The sequence below is a fragment of the Mizuhopecten yessoensis genome, unplaced genomic scaffold, assembly GCF_002113885.1.
Source record: "Mizuhopecten yessoensis strain PY_sf001 unplaced genomic scaffold, ASM211388v2 scaffold3235, whole genome shotgun sequence".
NCBI classification, from domain to species: Eukaryota; Metazoa; Mollusca; class Bivalvia; order Pectinida; family Pectinidae; genus Mizuhopecten; species Mizuhopecten yessoensis.
The window spans coordinates 1205273-1220328 of record NW_018404943.1 but is presented as its reverse complement, the minus strand read 5'-3'; the positions used below and the strand labels follow the sequence as shown (position 1 = coordinate 1220328).

The window sequence follows — 15056 nt, the reverse complement described above, 5'->3', positions numbered from 1 at the left end:
CCGACAGAATATGAGGTCAATATGTAGTACTTACCAAATAAGAGGTCAGTCTGTAGTACTGACCAAATAAGAGGTCAGTCTGTAATACCGACAGAATATGAGATCAGTCTGTAGTACTGACAGAATATGAGGTCAATATGTAGTACTAGCCAAATACGAGACCAGTAAGTAGTATTGACCAAATAAGAGGTCAGTATTTAGTACCGACAGAATATGAGGTCAGCATGTAGTACAGACAGAATATGAGATCAGTCTGTAGTATGGACAGAATATGAGATCGTGTAGTATAGACAGAATATGAGGTCAATATGTAGTACTGACCAAATAAGAGGTCAGTATGTAGTACCGACAGAATATGAGATCAGTATGTAGTACAGACAGAATATGAGGTCAGCATGTAGTACAGACAGAATATGAGATCAGTATGTAGTACAGACAGAATATGAGGTCAGCATGTAGTACAGACAGAATATGAGATCAATATGTAGTACTAGCCAAATACAAGGTCAGTATTTAGTACCGGCAGATTATGAGCTCAGCATGTAGTACAGACAGAGTATGAGCTCAGGATGTAGTACAGACAGAGTATGAGATCAGTCTGTAGTACCGACAGAATATGAGATCAGTATGTAGTACTAGCCAAATACGAGGTCAGTATTTAGTACCGGCAGAATAGGAGGTCAATATTTAGTACTAACCAAAATGAGGTCAGTATGTAGTACAGACAGAATAGGTCAATACGTAGTACCAGCCCAAAACGAGGTCAGTATTTAGTACCGACAGAATATGAGGTCAATATGTACCACTGACCAATATGAGGTTAGTACATGTAAAACTGACAGAATATGAGGTCAGATTATGTAGTACTGACCCAATACGAGGTCAGTACAGGAAGTACTAACCCAATAATGTAGTTCTGACAGAATACAGGGTCAGTATGTTGTACTAACATAAAATGAGGTCAGTATATAGAACTAACCCAATAAGCCACAAGTTGTTGCTATAGGTATGGTAATAACAACCTACTACATGTTGTTGTTATGGTTATTATAACTGTCTGTGAGTCGTAGCTAAGGTAATTGTACCTTATCAATAGTTGTTGCTATGGTAATTATAACTTATCACATGTCATTGCTATACATAGCTATGGTAATTATAACTATCACATGTCATTGCTATACATAGCTTTGGTAATTATAACTTATCACATGTTGTTGCTATGGTAACTATAACTTATCACATGTTGTTGCTATGGTAACTATAACTTATCACATGTTGTTGCTATGGTAATTATAACTTACTGCGAGCTGTTGCTGTAGGCGTAATATCTGTGTTTGTTGAGACTTCGCTTGTTTGTCCTTGTCTGTAGTTGATTCAGACTCTTGCTGTGCCCTAATTGCAGATTCCTTTTTCAATTTTTCATGTGTCCTTGACAACTCAATTCTAATTTTATCTAATTGTTCCTCTAACAAGGCATTGTTCTTTGACATTTCTGCGATGGTGAGTTCTAGCTGCTCCTTCTCGTAGTCCAGCATGTCGTACTCCTCCTGGAGGTGTTCTTTCTCCTCGAGGAGGCTCGGGTTGCGATGTTCCACCTGGACACTGGCTGTCTGCACCTCTAGGAATTCCTGCTCCATCTTCTCCTTGTCACCGAGCAGTTCTGAGTAGTCCTGCTCCAGCTGTGTGTAGTCTTGTTGGAGGGCCTCCGACTGCTGTGAAAGTTGATCGTACTCGTCTTGTAGGCCCTCGTACTCCTGCTGAATCTGTTCCTGCTCCAATGACATGGCCTGACTCTTTTCCTGTAGGTTCTGTACCTCCTCCAGTACCACGTCGTGGTTCTCCTGGAGCCGTCCACGCTCCGCCACCTCCTCCTCATATCGTGATTTGTATCCATCACGCTCCTCCATCAGCTTCGCCATCTCACTAGCTTTACCTGACATATTTACAGCTGCAAGTTTTCGCTCTAAATCCTCCTTCTCAGACTGAACCTTTTCTAAGTTTTCCTGATTTTTTTCTAATTCTTGCACTAACTTTTCTAGGTCCTCATGCATGGCATTGCCATCAGATAAAAGAAATTCATTTTCTTTCACAATTTCTTCTTTTTCCTGTAAAAGTTTCTCGAACTCCTCAGACTGTTGATCTTTCTCCTGTAAAACCTGGTCGTACATGTCCTGCAGATTGTCCCCAGCCTGTACCAACTTTTCGTACGTTTCTCTCAGTGTTTCTAAGTCGTGTTTCAATTTCTCCACCTCCTCACTTTTCTCATCACCGACATCCTCTGATTTAGCCGCTGTTTTTGAGAGTTGGTCTGGTGTGGATCTATTGTCTGGTGATGACTGGTTGTCTCCGTTAACGGTCTTAGGAGATGTCTGAATCTCCCTCTCCACAAAGTCTTCCTCCCTGTGTCTGTTCCTCTTAATCTGAGTAGAAAAGGTAAAGATATCTTTAATCAGCAGGTTTCATTCTCACAACTTATTCAAAATGTAATTATAGTATTAATTTAAAATCAAACTTACTGTGAAAATTAAAATATACAGCACTAAAATTACATTATACTCATATTGATATTCTATTATTTAAAGTTAATTTGGAGACATGCATAACGGAACATTTTAAGTGATTCAATGCAAAATAAAACTTTCTATAGAAAACATTTTTTTTTTACAAAATGTGAGTCTGGGCTTCCTAACTCTACGGACAAATCCATCTGGTCACCAGCAACTTTGCCATTTCTTAACAGATTATGTACCCAAAGAACCATCTCGTCACGAGTGATCTCTTCTTAGTACAGATCAGAAAAACGTCTGATGGGGTGATTACCTGTTCAATGATGATCTTGTTTTCCTCCTCCAAGGTGATGAGCTTATTATGGAGTTCCTCCAACTCCTCTTCCTTTTCCTCAAGCTGGACTCTGATCCCCGGGGGCAGGTCCTGTGCCACGGGGGCGAGGAAAGAGGGAGTCCCTACAGCCTCAGGAGGTACAGACTGAAACAGGCCAGGAATGTATACACTATTAACCAATCACTAGAGTACAGAATGTCCATTCTGTAGTCTAATCAAAATAAATGGAAGTAGTGCGAAGATCTGAATTAGATTAGATTGGACTATACGTGACATTATGATGACAGTTACTTTTGTTTTTCTTACACGATGGTAGTTGTAGAAAATGACATGTAATGGCACATGGAAAAAAGTGCTCACAGTTAATTACAACATAATGCAAATATATGACCATATGTACCTAAATTATCAAAGAAGTGCCCAAGTTTTTAAAAAGTTCTAGATTTTAACTTTTATATAAGGCGTGAAATGAATCTTTCTGACATTGATATGATGGTATTCAACACAGCTTCATTTAAACGTATTCTAAGATGCACAAAACTGTGTCGCATATACCATCAGAATGTATATCAATCCCTATATTTAGCTCAAAACAACAAACAATTCGTGTTTCTGGGTGGATTTTTTTCTGTTCATGATAAATTCTAAGCAAAATGTTTTACCAAATGGTGTAACAGCCATTTTTGTGGGAACAAAGAAATGTTTGCTATGGTTATACTGTTTCCATAAGATGACCAGCGTCAAGTGGAAACCACTTCTATCATATTTGAAATTGATGCTTTATAATGATCGAGCACTGGTTACTCCAGCAGTGTGTCTGAAAACCCAAACAGTATCTGATTAGACAACATCTACATGTAGTAGTGTTTGATTATTTTGGTTTACAACATCATTTTTGGTTGGTAGGTTTATCTAAGGGCTGAACAACATAAATATAAAGATATTTAAATAATAATAATAATAATTTGAGGTTCTTATATACCGCTTTATCACAACCTACTTCGTAGGTTGTCTCAAAACGGTTCACAAATTATTATCTGTGGTTATAGGGCCTTTGCAACCAACCAATATCTTTCTCAACTCCCTGGGGAGCATATAGCCGGTGCTGCCATTTAGGCACTCACAGCTAGCATTCTACATTTCTAGCACTGCCCAACCACATACTCATTTACAGCTGAGTAGACTGGAACAAACGGAGTAAAGTATCTTGCTCGACTCGAACTCACAACCCTTCGGTCACGAGCCCGGCATCCTACCACTAGACTTCCATGCCTCCTTTTAATTTAATATCATGTACCATGAGTTGGTTTCTTAATGAACAACATAAACATTAAAAAATAAAAAAGAGTTCTATGGCTAATATTGAAGATTTCTATAAAAACTAGACTACAGTTTTCAACAAGCCAATCAGTCAGTGTAACTAAACAACAGTAAAACAAACAAATAAACAAACATGAACTTCATACACCAGACAATGTACAAACACCAGTGAGGAAAGACCAAGTGACTCTGTATAGTGTGATCCCTGAGAACAATCCTGATGAAGAAAATGTTGTTTATAGTATGTAACTAAGGTGTTTTGTAGTAATCTCAACAGACTGGCAAAATATTTACTTTTAGATAGCATAAACGTTTTGATGACACTTCAAATTTCATAGAATTTTTTAAAAATTATTTCTTCTTAAAACATGAGGATATTTTTTAGGTATTATAAGCTGTGAATTTTCCACCCTTGAAGTGAAAATGAAATAGATAGAAAATTTCATACTGATTGATCCAGGTGTACCAGACAAAACTAATGCATGCTGGGAGTGATCACATGACAAGTGATTGAGGTGTGAAGATTGAAAAACAAAAGAAGTTTTACCTAAAACAGGATATCACTGAAATATATATGTAGATTTAGAATTGAATATCATTATGGAGTCTGACCTAAAAACAGGGTATACAAATTAGTAGAATGAGAAATTATGCTCGTTCTATAGATTAAAAGAGTTTGACATTTTAAGAACAATTTGATCAAAGGCGGTAACACTTTCCTTTATTTACCGTCTTTACAAAATCAATTTAACAGGAATAACCTTTCTTTTAAACAGACAAGATGATCATTACATTTTAGTACAAGGGATTAAACTTGTTAGGACACTGTGACTTCTTTCAGTTGATAGTTACAAGTGTGTAGTGATTTAGATGATGAGTGCTACACACACCATTGTATAGCTTGAATTTCACACTATTCCAGTTAAACAGGAAGTATAAAAGGATATCAAAAATATAACTGGTTAAAGAGGAATATAAACAGCCAGATTAACCATTTCCACGGTAACAACTCATCAATACAAATTGAAATGTGATTCCCAGATACCAAATTATTGCCTGTGTTCCTATGACCCTGGCTGTTGCGGGTACATTCAACAAAAAAAAAAAAAAAAAAAAAAAAATGTATTATCCTGAATACTTGTTTTTAAATTCTAAGTATCCATGCAGAGTATCTGAGTTTCCCTCCTTCAGCCCTAATGCAATGATTCAGCTGCTGGTTGCACTGCCTCACCTGAGCATATTCCTTGACCTGCTTATTCTTATAAATCACCTGTGCTCATTCTGTGAGCTGTTCGCTATAATTATTAACCTGTGTTCATTCCATGAGCTGCTCTTTACCATGACTCACCTGTGCACGTTCCTTGAGTTGGTCGTTCTCCTGGTGGAGTGTGAGGATTTGACTCCGTAACAAGGCTACCATCTGTTTATCATCAGGCTCCATTCCTCCATTGGCCTTGTGACCTGGTTAAACCAAAATAACGACTCAAATACATCTTCATACAATCAGTGGTTTTATTCAACACTACTATCCGTTTAGTTTTTATGGGCTGAGGGATTGGGTAATAAAGGAAACGTTTAAATATTTACCAGGAGAATCGAACAAATCATCTTCACTGTCATTCCAGACATCTCCTGTGGATTGCCCATCCTCTTCAGGTGCACTCTGGAATCACATTAAACAATAGGACCTCAAAACAATGATACATTGTGAAGAAAAAATAAAATAATATACAGAATTAGAATCATTGGTAACTGCTTTTCTATAAAAAAAAATGATGAATAACAAACATTTTGGAATTACAGGTATAGATAAAGCAATATTATCATGTTCCCTGCTTAAACAATGTAAATGTGAAACGGAGTAAATTATTGTCACGAATTAATTATCAGTTTGAAGGGCTGTTAATTAACTCTGTCGAAAGGGGGGATAATCAGGTGTGATGATCTTAATCTGTCACCATTAATGATGAAGCCACAAACCAATTTTTCAACTCAATATCTCATGATGGAAATTATTCAAGAAAACCAGATAGACGGAAAGACAGATGCCATGGAATCTTAAAAAAACCTGTGGTAAGGCTTGTAGGGGAATAAAAAGCATTGGAAACAAGAAGTATAAATATTAAGGAAGAAAAGAACCTTATGTTATTGGGGTAGAGACCATCCTCGATATCCAGTGGTTACGCTCACTTTCGGGGTAATATGTCATGGCAAAATTGAAGGCTCGGTGTGCGCCATCTTGTTGATGAGACAAGAAGACTAGTTCGATCCTTTGATGTACATCAAAAGAATATCACGGTCATGTAACGGTAAAAGTTGACAGTCTTTAATGTCGGGCGTCTCTCCTTTGTAATCTTCAAAGGACAGGTATCAGCCTAGCGATTGGTCAGGTTTTTTTTACCTGAGACCAATCAAACAGCTATATTCGAGCCTTCAATTTTGCTATGACATATTCCAGGGGGCCAGAGAGCGAAAGTGAGCGTAACCCCTGGATACTGAGGATGGGTAGAGACTAACCTAAGGGTTAATCAAGTATCTAGTACCTATGTTTTTGCATTCTGTAAAGATTGTGTTTTTAAAGTATTAATAAAATTGTTGATTTATTTGTAAAATTCCCATGCTCTTCCCTTTGAAACTATAACAATGGTATTATTGTGATAAAATGTTGAGTGGATTTTACGGAGCATGGCCATGTGGCCCCCCTAATATAATCACAGATGACCTATGTCTTACCTCTGATTTAGTCTGTGAGGAGAACTTCTCCTCCAATTCCTGATTCCTCTCCTTTTCCTCGGCTAGTTTGACCTCAAGACCCTCCACCTGTTACAAAAGTTTTAAGACTTTTAATCAACGCATGCAGATGATTGTTTATACAAATAAATATGATTGTTTATGCTATATCTGCTACACGTTTCATCATTCCTTCAGTCCACTTTGAGTGTGACAGTAAGACAATACTGCATATACATAAAGTTTGAGTTAAATAACACAACACATAATCACATCTAGATCTGTATCACATACTACATTGTGCCCTGATAATTAATTCAATAAGACACTTTTACTAATTCTTTGTTACATATGGAACTTTTATCATTACTTGGTGCAATGTACTGCTATCAAACTTACCATTTTCTCCAAGTCTTTTGTCTTGTCTTCAGAAGCCTGAAAATAAAGGACAATTTACAGGCTTGATCAGAAAACACATCTTGTAACACATATTTCAAGATATGTACAGTTATTTATTAGAGTTTTATTAGTCATACTCCTAGTTAGGAAATTAAGGTATATAATTTCTTACATAAGGTGACAGCACTAGGTGATTAGTGATCTTGATCCCAAATCCCACTTACCGCCTGTTGAAGTTCCTGTAGCTGCTTCTGTAGGGACAATATATCACCCTGTAACTTCCTGTTATGGGAGGTAACTCTGTGGAACTCTTCGTTGAGTTGTTCATGCTCCTCCTCCAGTTCCTGATGACAGAAACAATATGTTAAAAACAAACTGTTAAGTCTGCTACACCGGAGGATCAACCCAGTTGACCCTTTTCAACAGGCAGTCTTTACAGACAGCTTATATTTTCAGAATTATTTTAGGGTAAAAGATCCTGCTAGAGCAGATTCAACAATATAGAGAAACAAAGCAACTGTCATAATGTTTTGTTTATTTTCACAGTTCCGTTAATAAGATTAATGAAGTGTGGCAATAACACCGATATAGATATGTGGTGCATCACATGCTTCTGAATCAATCAAATAAGAAATAGCAGGAAAACTCGTGAGATGATCGTCTCTGAGCAAAACAAGAAATGTTCTACAAAAGTGACAGTGTAGATCATCAAACGTCATGCAAAACACAGATGTGAAACAGGAACTGGTCATCAAATACTCATACTTGGGGTTTCAAGAATTCCTATTTACATCGTGTATAGGGATCGGTCCCTGTCTAAATTAAACACTACAGGGACATTTTTGTCTATTTGAAATAAACAGGTCTTACACAGAAGCTAGAATATTAGTCTAGATAAAAGAAAGTACGATAAAAATATTTAAAGAAATACACAGTAAAAGAGTTAGACTTACAAAGAACCCTATGGGAGGTATTAAACACAGAGTTTATCAAATAATACTTCTAACTTTTCTGTCAGGCTTACTAAACATATTTCTGAATTAAATGCATAGTTTATCAAATCTATTTTTGAATTTCTCAGTGTTCAGTTAAGACAGATTTCACTTTAATAACCCTTTAAATAACACAAATAATAGGTCTATATAGTATATAATCTGTCACACAAGTACAAGATATACCTGCTGTAAAACAGAATACAGATATAACAATACTGTTTATATCTGGTGTACATATCCGGTATATATAAATATATATGTAAATATCAATAATAATAAATAATAATAAATCTAGCAATTCATTAAGCAAAATTAGCAAAAAAGAAGCATGGCAGGATATGGGTTTTATTTCGTTCTGAGGAAAAATTAGCAATGGTTAGGGGCTTGGGAATGTAAAACTTATTTGCAAGCTCTGCATTGGAAAATGAAAAAAAAATATCCGTAAGGTCTCTTGGAGAAATGCACAACATATTTGAGAAGCCATCCGAAGAAAAGGCATCAGATTTTTCTTGTGAAGCCTAAGGAGGAAAACACATAACAAAATGTTTGGAGTTAATTCACCGCGGATTTACACAATAACTGTGAGCTATATTGTCTTATGGTGTGTTATTTGTGCTAACAAAGGACAAGGCAAAGTTCATAGATTTGTTGATCACAAGAAGATGGTGTACTACTACAGATGAGAGTAAAGGTGGGTTAAGTTCATCAATTAACAGGTACGTGACTCATGGCAAGTAGATACTGGTAGTGTTTCTGTACATATCAACGTGGGTAGGTCAGATGATGATGATGATGATGATGATGAGATGATAATGATGAGATGATAGATAATGAGTAAGTACATATTAACATGGGTAGGTCAGATGATGATGATGATGATGATGATGATATGATGAGATGATAATGATGAGATGATAGGTAATGAGTAAGTACATATTAACATGGGTAGGACAGATGACGACAATGATGATGATGATGTTGATGAAGATGATGATGAGATGATAGGTAATGAGAATGTACATATTACCATGGGTAGGACAGACAGATGAGATGATAGGTTATGAGTAAGTACATATTAACATGGGATGGGCAGATGATGCAATGATAATGATGATGGTGATGATGCAATGATGATGATGACGAAGACGATGACAATGATGATGATGACGACGATGACAATGATGATGAAATTTGAGAGAAAAAAGACCAATATGAGGTTATGTTGAAAGACAAAATGACAAAAGAAATGCTTTCCCTGAGAGAAAATGAAGTGATGTCTTCGATGAAGTGATGTTACCATAAGAAATCTTGTAGCAGCAGAGACCGGACCAGTGACCACATCTGTCTAGATGTGACCACTGACCACATTGGAACAGGTGTTACAGATATTCAGGTGTGACCAGTCAGATACAGGTGTGCACAAGACCGGGACCACCACACTGGGAACTTAATAACACGGAGGGAAGGGGGGGCCTCAACCGTGCAGCAACACATACTGGTTAATATAACCTTACCTCTCCAGAGTTATCTCCCTTTGAAGAAAAAAATGGTGGGGCCTAAAGTTTCATGCAAGTTACCATTTACCACAAATGTTTAAAAAGATAAAACAAAATCTGTTCACTGCCTGAATAGAACAAGACTTAACATAAATGCTTGTAATTTTCAACAAAAATTAGTTTAATTTCCTTGAGACACCATACTCCATTTGTGTATATATAGTTTGTAGTGCACCACAAACAGGAGGCTGAGATACAATAAAGAGATACATCATGACATGCCTAGATTGGAGGTCTTTAGTCAGATATTGCATGGCAGGACAGTTTGTGCTTAAATTAATATAAAAGACAACAAAAGATATCTTTATGATTCTTTTGAACATTAACCAGTGATAGCATCGAAATTGAATCCCTGAACTTAATTATTACAGAAATCATTGAAAAAACAAAACATTTACTTGAAAGCAAATTCATTAACAAATTCTCAAGAAATGTGTTCTTACCTTCATAACTCAAAATGTTATAAAAATATGTTGAATACATATTCAAACTTTAAAACTTGCATGCGATCACATACTGAGGAAAATGATATTGTTTCCTACAAATTGTGGTAACTTATTTAGTAAAAGCTTCACCAATCCAACATTTCCTTGTTTTTCTATTTCTGCCATGCTCATGTCTTTCATATTTGGGAGCACTAAAACATTCCCTAGTTTAGGACTATATAACTAAGCACAATATCACCAGGGTCTTGACTCCACCACAGAAATACCTGTAGCTATAGACATATGATAAACTCTACATATCCTGGTTTTAGACATACATACAGCAATGCAGCTCTAATTATAAGCTACCCATGCACTAGGTTACCTACATTACACCTTTATGTTAGACTACCTGTACCAAACATATAATAAATCTACCTGTATTACAATTATAGACTATATTACACCTGTATGTTAGACTACCTGTACCACACATATAAAAAATCTACCTGTATTACAAATATAGACTACATTACACCTGTATGTTAGACTACCTGTACCACACATATAATAAATATTCTTGTATTACACCTAATAGACTACATAACACCTGCAATACAAAATAAAAATCTACCCTAAGACATGTTATAAGAAATTTACCTGTAATATACTTGTAAGACTGTCTTATACACATACCTTGAAGGCCTCCACTGCACGCTGGTCAACAGCATTTACCTGGGGAGGAATCTCTGCTGGTTTTGTGATTCTTGGCTGTAAGTAAGGTAAAGGTAAAATAACTAAAACATGTATTTACATACAGCAATGAATGATGTCTTCAAAAATAATTAAGATTTATTTTTAGCAATACAGGAATACAAGACTTAATTTGATTTAGGTGATAATGTATACCACAGTATGTATAAGTATACAATAAAATACTTGGGGCAGTTCTCAAAGTTCAGGTAAGCACCGAATGTCAAATTGTTTGTTTACCTGAGGTACTGGTTGGTGGCTAGGGGATACATTGTTGGAAGGCTTCCGGTCAAACTCAGGTGTGTTGGCAGGTATAAACTGAGCAACTGCATCCACCTGGTTAACAACAGGTAAAAACATTCAGTTAGAGTCTTCACAATTCAACAGTCACAGGCATTGTCACGTAAGACTGGATAGATCAAATATGGATGATTCTCATCACTGTAGAATTGGTATGTGTCCAGGTATTAACTGAAATATTTCTTTACGCTCAAATATTATCTAAATATAATATTCCAAATATATCTCATGGTAAGGTATAATTCCAACTTGTTTGAAACAGTCCCCTTCTTGTGTAAAATTACAGGTATACAGAAATATTGATAAAGGGTCTGAATTATAACTATTTCAGAATATCAAAATTCTGGATGACTACCACACCAATGAAATCATTTAAATTGTCCGACAACATATCTATAGATTCCAACAGCTGCTATAGAAAATAAGTTATCTCCCTTGAATTTAGCTGCTATAGTAGAAGAGTTATCTCCCTTGAATTTGCTAACATTGTGCCTTAGATTGTACCTGATCAGCCTCTGGCATCTCTGATGTAGGTGTCTGTATGACAACATCTCCATCTGCACTGCTTGATGGACCTATCAATAAGAATATCAACATGAAAAGCCTTTGAAACTCATTCATTAATGATCTAAAATTATAATTAGCATGTTATCTGTTTCATTATGGTATACCATCATGTATTTTACATTGTTTATAGAACAGAGGATTTATTCTTGTTAAGTATTTGTGCCCTCAAAAAAAAAATTTGAATAATAATCCCAGTGAATTATTAGCCCTTATGACAGAGGGTTGGTCTGCTAACCATTAACAGGGTCATGTGAATTTTGAAACCCCACAAATTTGTTCCAGAAACAGAAGTTTGACCCTGAGAAGTTTTATCGCAAAAGTTGAATTACAAAAATAGCAAAACTTCTCTACAGACCTAAATTAGTATAATTATTCAGAACACAATTTGACAGGATAGACCATGATGTTAACAAGACTCCAGCTGGTTACTATGAACCTTGGCCCTACATACCATTGGCAGTCTTAGATGAGTTGAGGTCCCAGGAGGCCCTCGTCGGTGCTTTACTAAACACCTCCTCCAGCTCTTCATGTCCTGCGTCTAAAGCATACTGAAGGGCTTTCCTTCCTATGAAGCACAATACCACATTTACTTTCTGTTTACTGACATAATGAATAAGTACAATGGTAAAATGTCACAAGTGCAGAGTTTACCCAAACATAATAGTCTGATTTAACTTTTCCATGGCCTGTGGGTCAGCCCCCTCTATTCCCTTCAATCAGCCCTTACCCTGTATGTCTGTAGCCCCCTCTATCCCCTTCAATCAGCCCTTACTCTGTATGTCTGTAGCCTGTGGGTCAGCCCCCTCTATCCCCTTCAATCAGCCCTTACCCCGTATGTCTGTAGCCCCCTCTATCCCCTTCCATCAGCCCTTACCCTGTATGTCTGTAGCCCCCTCTATCCCCTTCAATAAGCCCTTACCCTGTATGTCTGTGGCCTGTAGATCAGCCCCCTCTATCCCCTTCAATCAGCCCTTACCCTGTATTATGCGGCCTGTGGGTCAGCCATCTCTATCCCCTTCAATCAGCCCTTACCCTGTATGTCTGTGGCCTGTGGGTCAGCCCCCTCTATCCCCTTCAATCAGCCCTTACCCTGTATGTCTGTAGCCTCCTCTATCCCCTTCAATCAGCCCTTACCCGGTATGTCTGTAGCCCCCTCTATCCCCCTCAATCAGCCCTTACCCTGTATGTCTGTAGCCCCCTCTATCTCCTTCAATCAGCCCTTACCCTGTATGCCTGTAGCCTGTGGGTCAGCCTCCTCTATCCCCCTCAATCAGCCCTTACCCTGTATGTCTGTAGCCCCCTCTATCCCCTTCAATCAGCCCTAACTCTGTATGTCTGTGGCCTGTGGGTCAGCCTCCTCTATCCCCTTCAATCAGCCCTTACCCTGTATGTCTGTAGCCCCCTCTATCCCCTTCAATCAGCCCTTACCCTGTATGTCTGTGGCCTGTGGGTCAGCTCCCTTTCTCAGTAGAAGTTCACACACCTCCTTATGACCTTGCTTGGCTGCTGCCATCAGTGGGGTGCTGGAAGGGACATAACTCTCATATCAAACAGTTTTTCATGTAGCAATTGTACTTATATCTTAATAACATCACACAGGACCAAGTTTCATACATCAAGCAGTATATTGGTGAGCAAAAGTAATCGCAGGCTCATCTGTATATCCTCAGACTACAAAAGACTTTTAGTGCAAGGAATTGAACTGCACTAATTTTTACTTAACCTCTGAAATCTTACTTAAACTACCTTATTGACCTTGGGCTAAAGACATAACAGATGCATATATTTAGTGGTAATTGATAGTCAGTGAATGTGAACAAGCTATGGCATGGCCATAAAACGGCACAACGGACAGAATATATAAACCTACTGTTGCACCAAAGTATCAAAAATAAGGGGTTTACAAGATGTAATCGGATTGTACAGAGAGTGACCACTTACATGTTTGACGTGTCACACCTATTGACCTCTGCCCCTCGGTCCAGCAGCTCCTTACAGATCTGTAAGTCCCCGTTGTGTGAGGCATAGAACAGAGGTGTCTTGTCCGTCTACAAAAGAGTGAACAGCAATGTCTATAGGGATAGAATTCTTTTGCAACTCTAGAAAATTTCAACTAAAATGTCTTCAGCAGTGATATAGTTATGACCCGGAGAAGTGAACTTTGACCCTACCTTGTCTCCCACGCTGACGTCAGCCTTGTGGTGGAGCAGCACCTGGACACAGTTAACATGCATACCCATACAGGCATGGTGTAGTGCCGTCGTCTCATTCTTGTCGGTTTCCTCTATCTCCACTCTTGCCTATTAAAGTAGTCAAATAAATAATTACTTTTAACAGCGTACTTCCAAACAGCACTTTCTGAGTAATAGGGAAAATAAACATTGACCCTAAAATCTAGGATGCCCACCTGGCAACAATCTCTTTCTTTAAATATACAAACAACTATTTATTGCACAACTAGGACACAAGGCGATGCTGTATGCAAAATCTGACAAAGAAGTGAAAAGGATATTTTCCATGAACAGTGATTACAAGAATAGTTTACTGATGGAGCAGTAGACAGACAAATAGACGGACCAAGGAGAAAAGGCGATTTGAAAAGTCTATCATTTGATGATTATGGTGACTGATTTGTGCCATATGGTTGTTTCACTGTTTCAACTAAAAAACAAGATCTTGAAACTTTTCTTACTCATGGTTTTGCCTTTTTGGGGCAAAAAGACAAGACACCAAGAGTAAAGGTTGGATAAATCTCCTCTTTTCGGGGTGGAAGGATGAAAGACCAAGAATTTGGGTTTGTATTTTTTTTTTTTTAAATTTAGGGGTGGGGGGGGGGGGGGGGGGGGGGGGCAAAGAGAAAACAACGAAATGGCACGAATCAGCCACCATAGACGATGGTGGGCTAAAATATTTTTGACATTTGCACCTAAAAGAGCATCAAATCAACGAAAAATGACATTTACATCAACCCTTCCACCAGTGATGTGGTCGTACAGGCACATAACACTTATGTCATCCTGCTATCTTTATAACAATTGTTGTGTCATCTTTATTAGCTATTAACTACATAGCATGTACACCTCAGGCCAGCAAAGGGCCTAAGTCTAACAATCAAAATCACATGTTACTTTTAAATTACTTCAATATTAACATTGCCTGCTATCATTGAA

The 15056-nt window shown here is 37.6% G+C and overlaps 1 protein-coding gene across 11 annotated transcripts in view; it reads right to left on the bottom strand.

Annotated features, from left to right (window-relative positions):
• The window catches only part of LOC110447248 (ankycorbin-like), a 76372-nt gene that overhangs the window by 6983 nt on the left and 54333 nt on the right, over positions 1-15056 (bottom strand). For 10 of the 11 annotated variants that reach the window (XM_021492806.1, XM_021492807.1, XM_021492813.1 and 7 more), the window contains 15 exons: positions 14058-14186; positions 13828-13934; positions 13315-13409; positions 12338-12451; positions 11824-11894; positions 11260-11355; positions 10963-11037; positions 9800-9817; positions 7515-7634; positions 7291-7326; positions 6895-6981; positions 5749-5824; positions 5510-5622; positions 2821-2985; positions 1302-2420 (listed from right to left, as the gene is read on the bottom strand). In XM_021492806.1, the coding sequence (XP_021348481.1) occupies positions 1302-2420; positions 2821-2985; positions 5510-5622; positions 5749-5824; positions 6895-6981; positions 7291-7326; positions 7515-7634; positions 9800-9817; positions 10963-11037; positions 11260-11355; positions 11824-11894; positions 12338-12451; positions 13315-13409; positions 13828-13934; positions 14058-14186 (2421 nt within the window). The remainder of the gene's footprint in view (positions 1-1301; positions 2421-2820; positions 2986-5509; positions 5623-5748; positions 5825-6894; positions 6982-7290; positions 7327-7514; positions 7635-9799; positions 9818-10962; positions 11038-11259; positions 11356-11823; positions 11895-12337; positions 12452-13314; positions 13410-13827; positions 13935-14057; positions 14187-15056) is intronic. The other variant, XM_021492817.1, reaches the window with a different exon arrangement.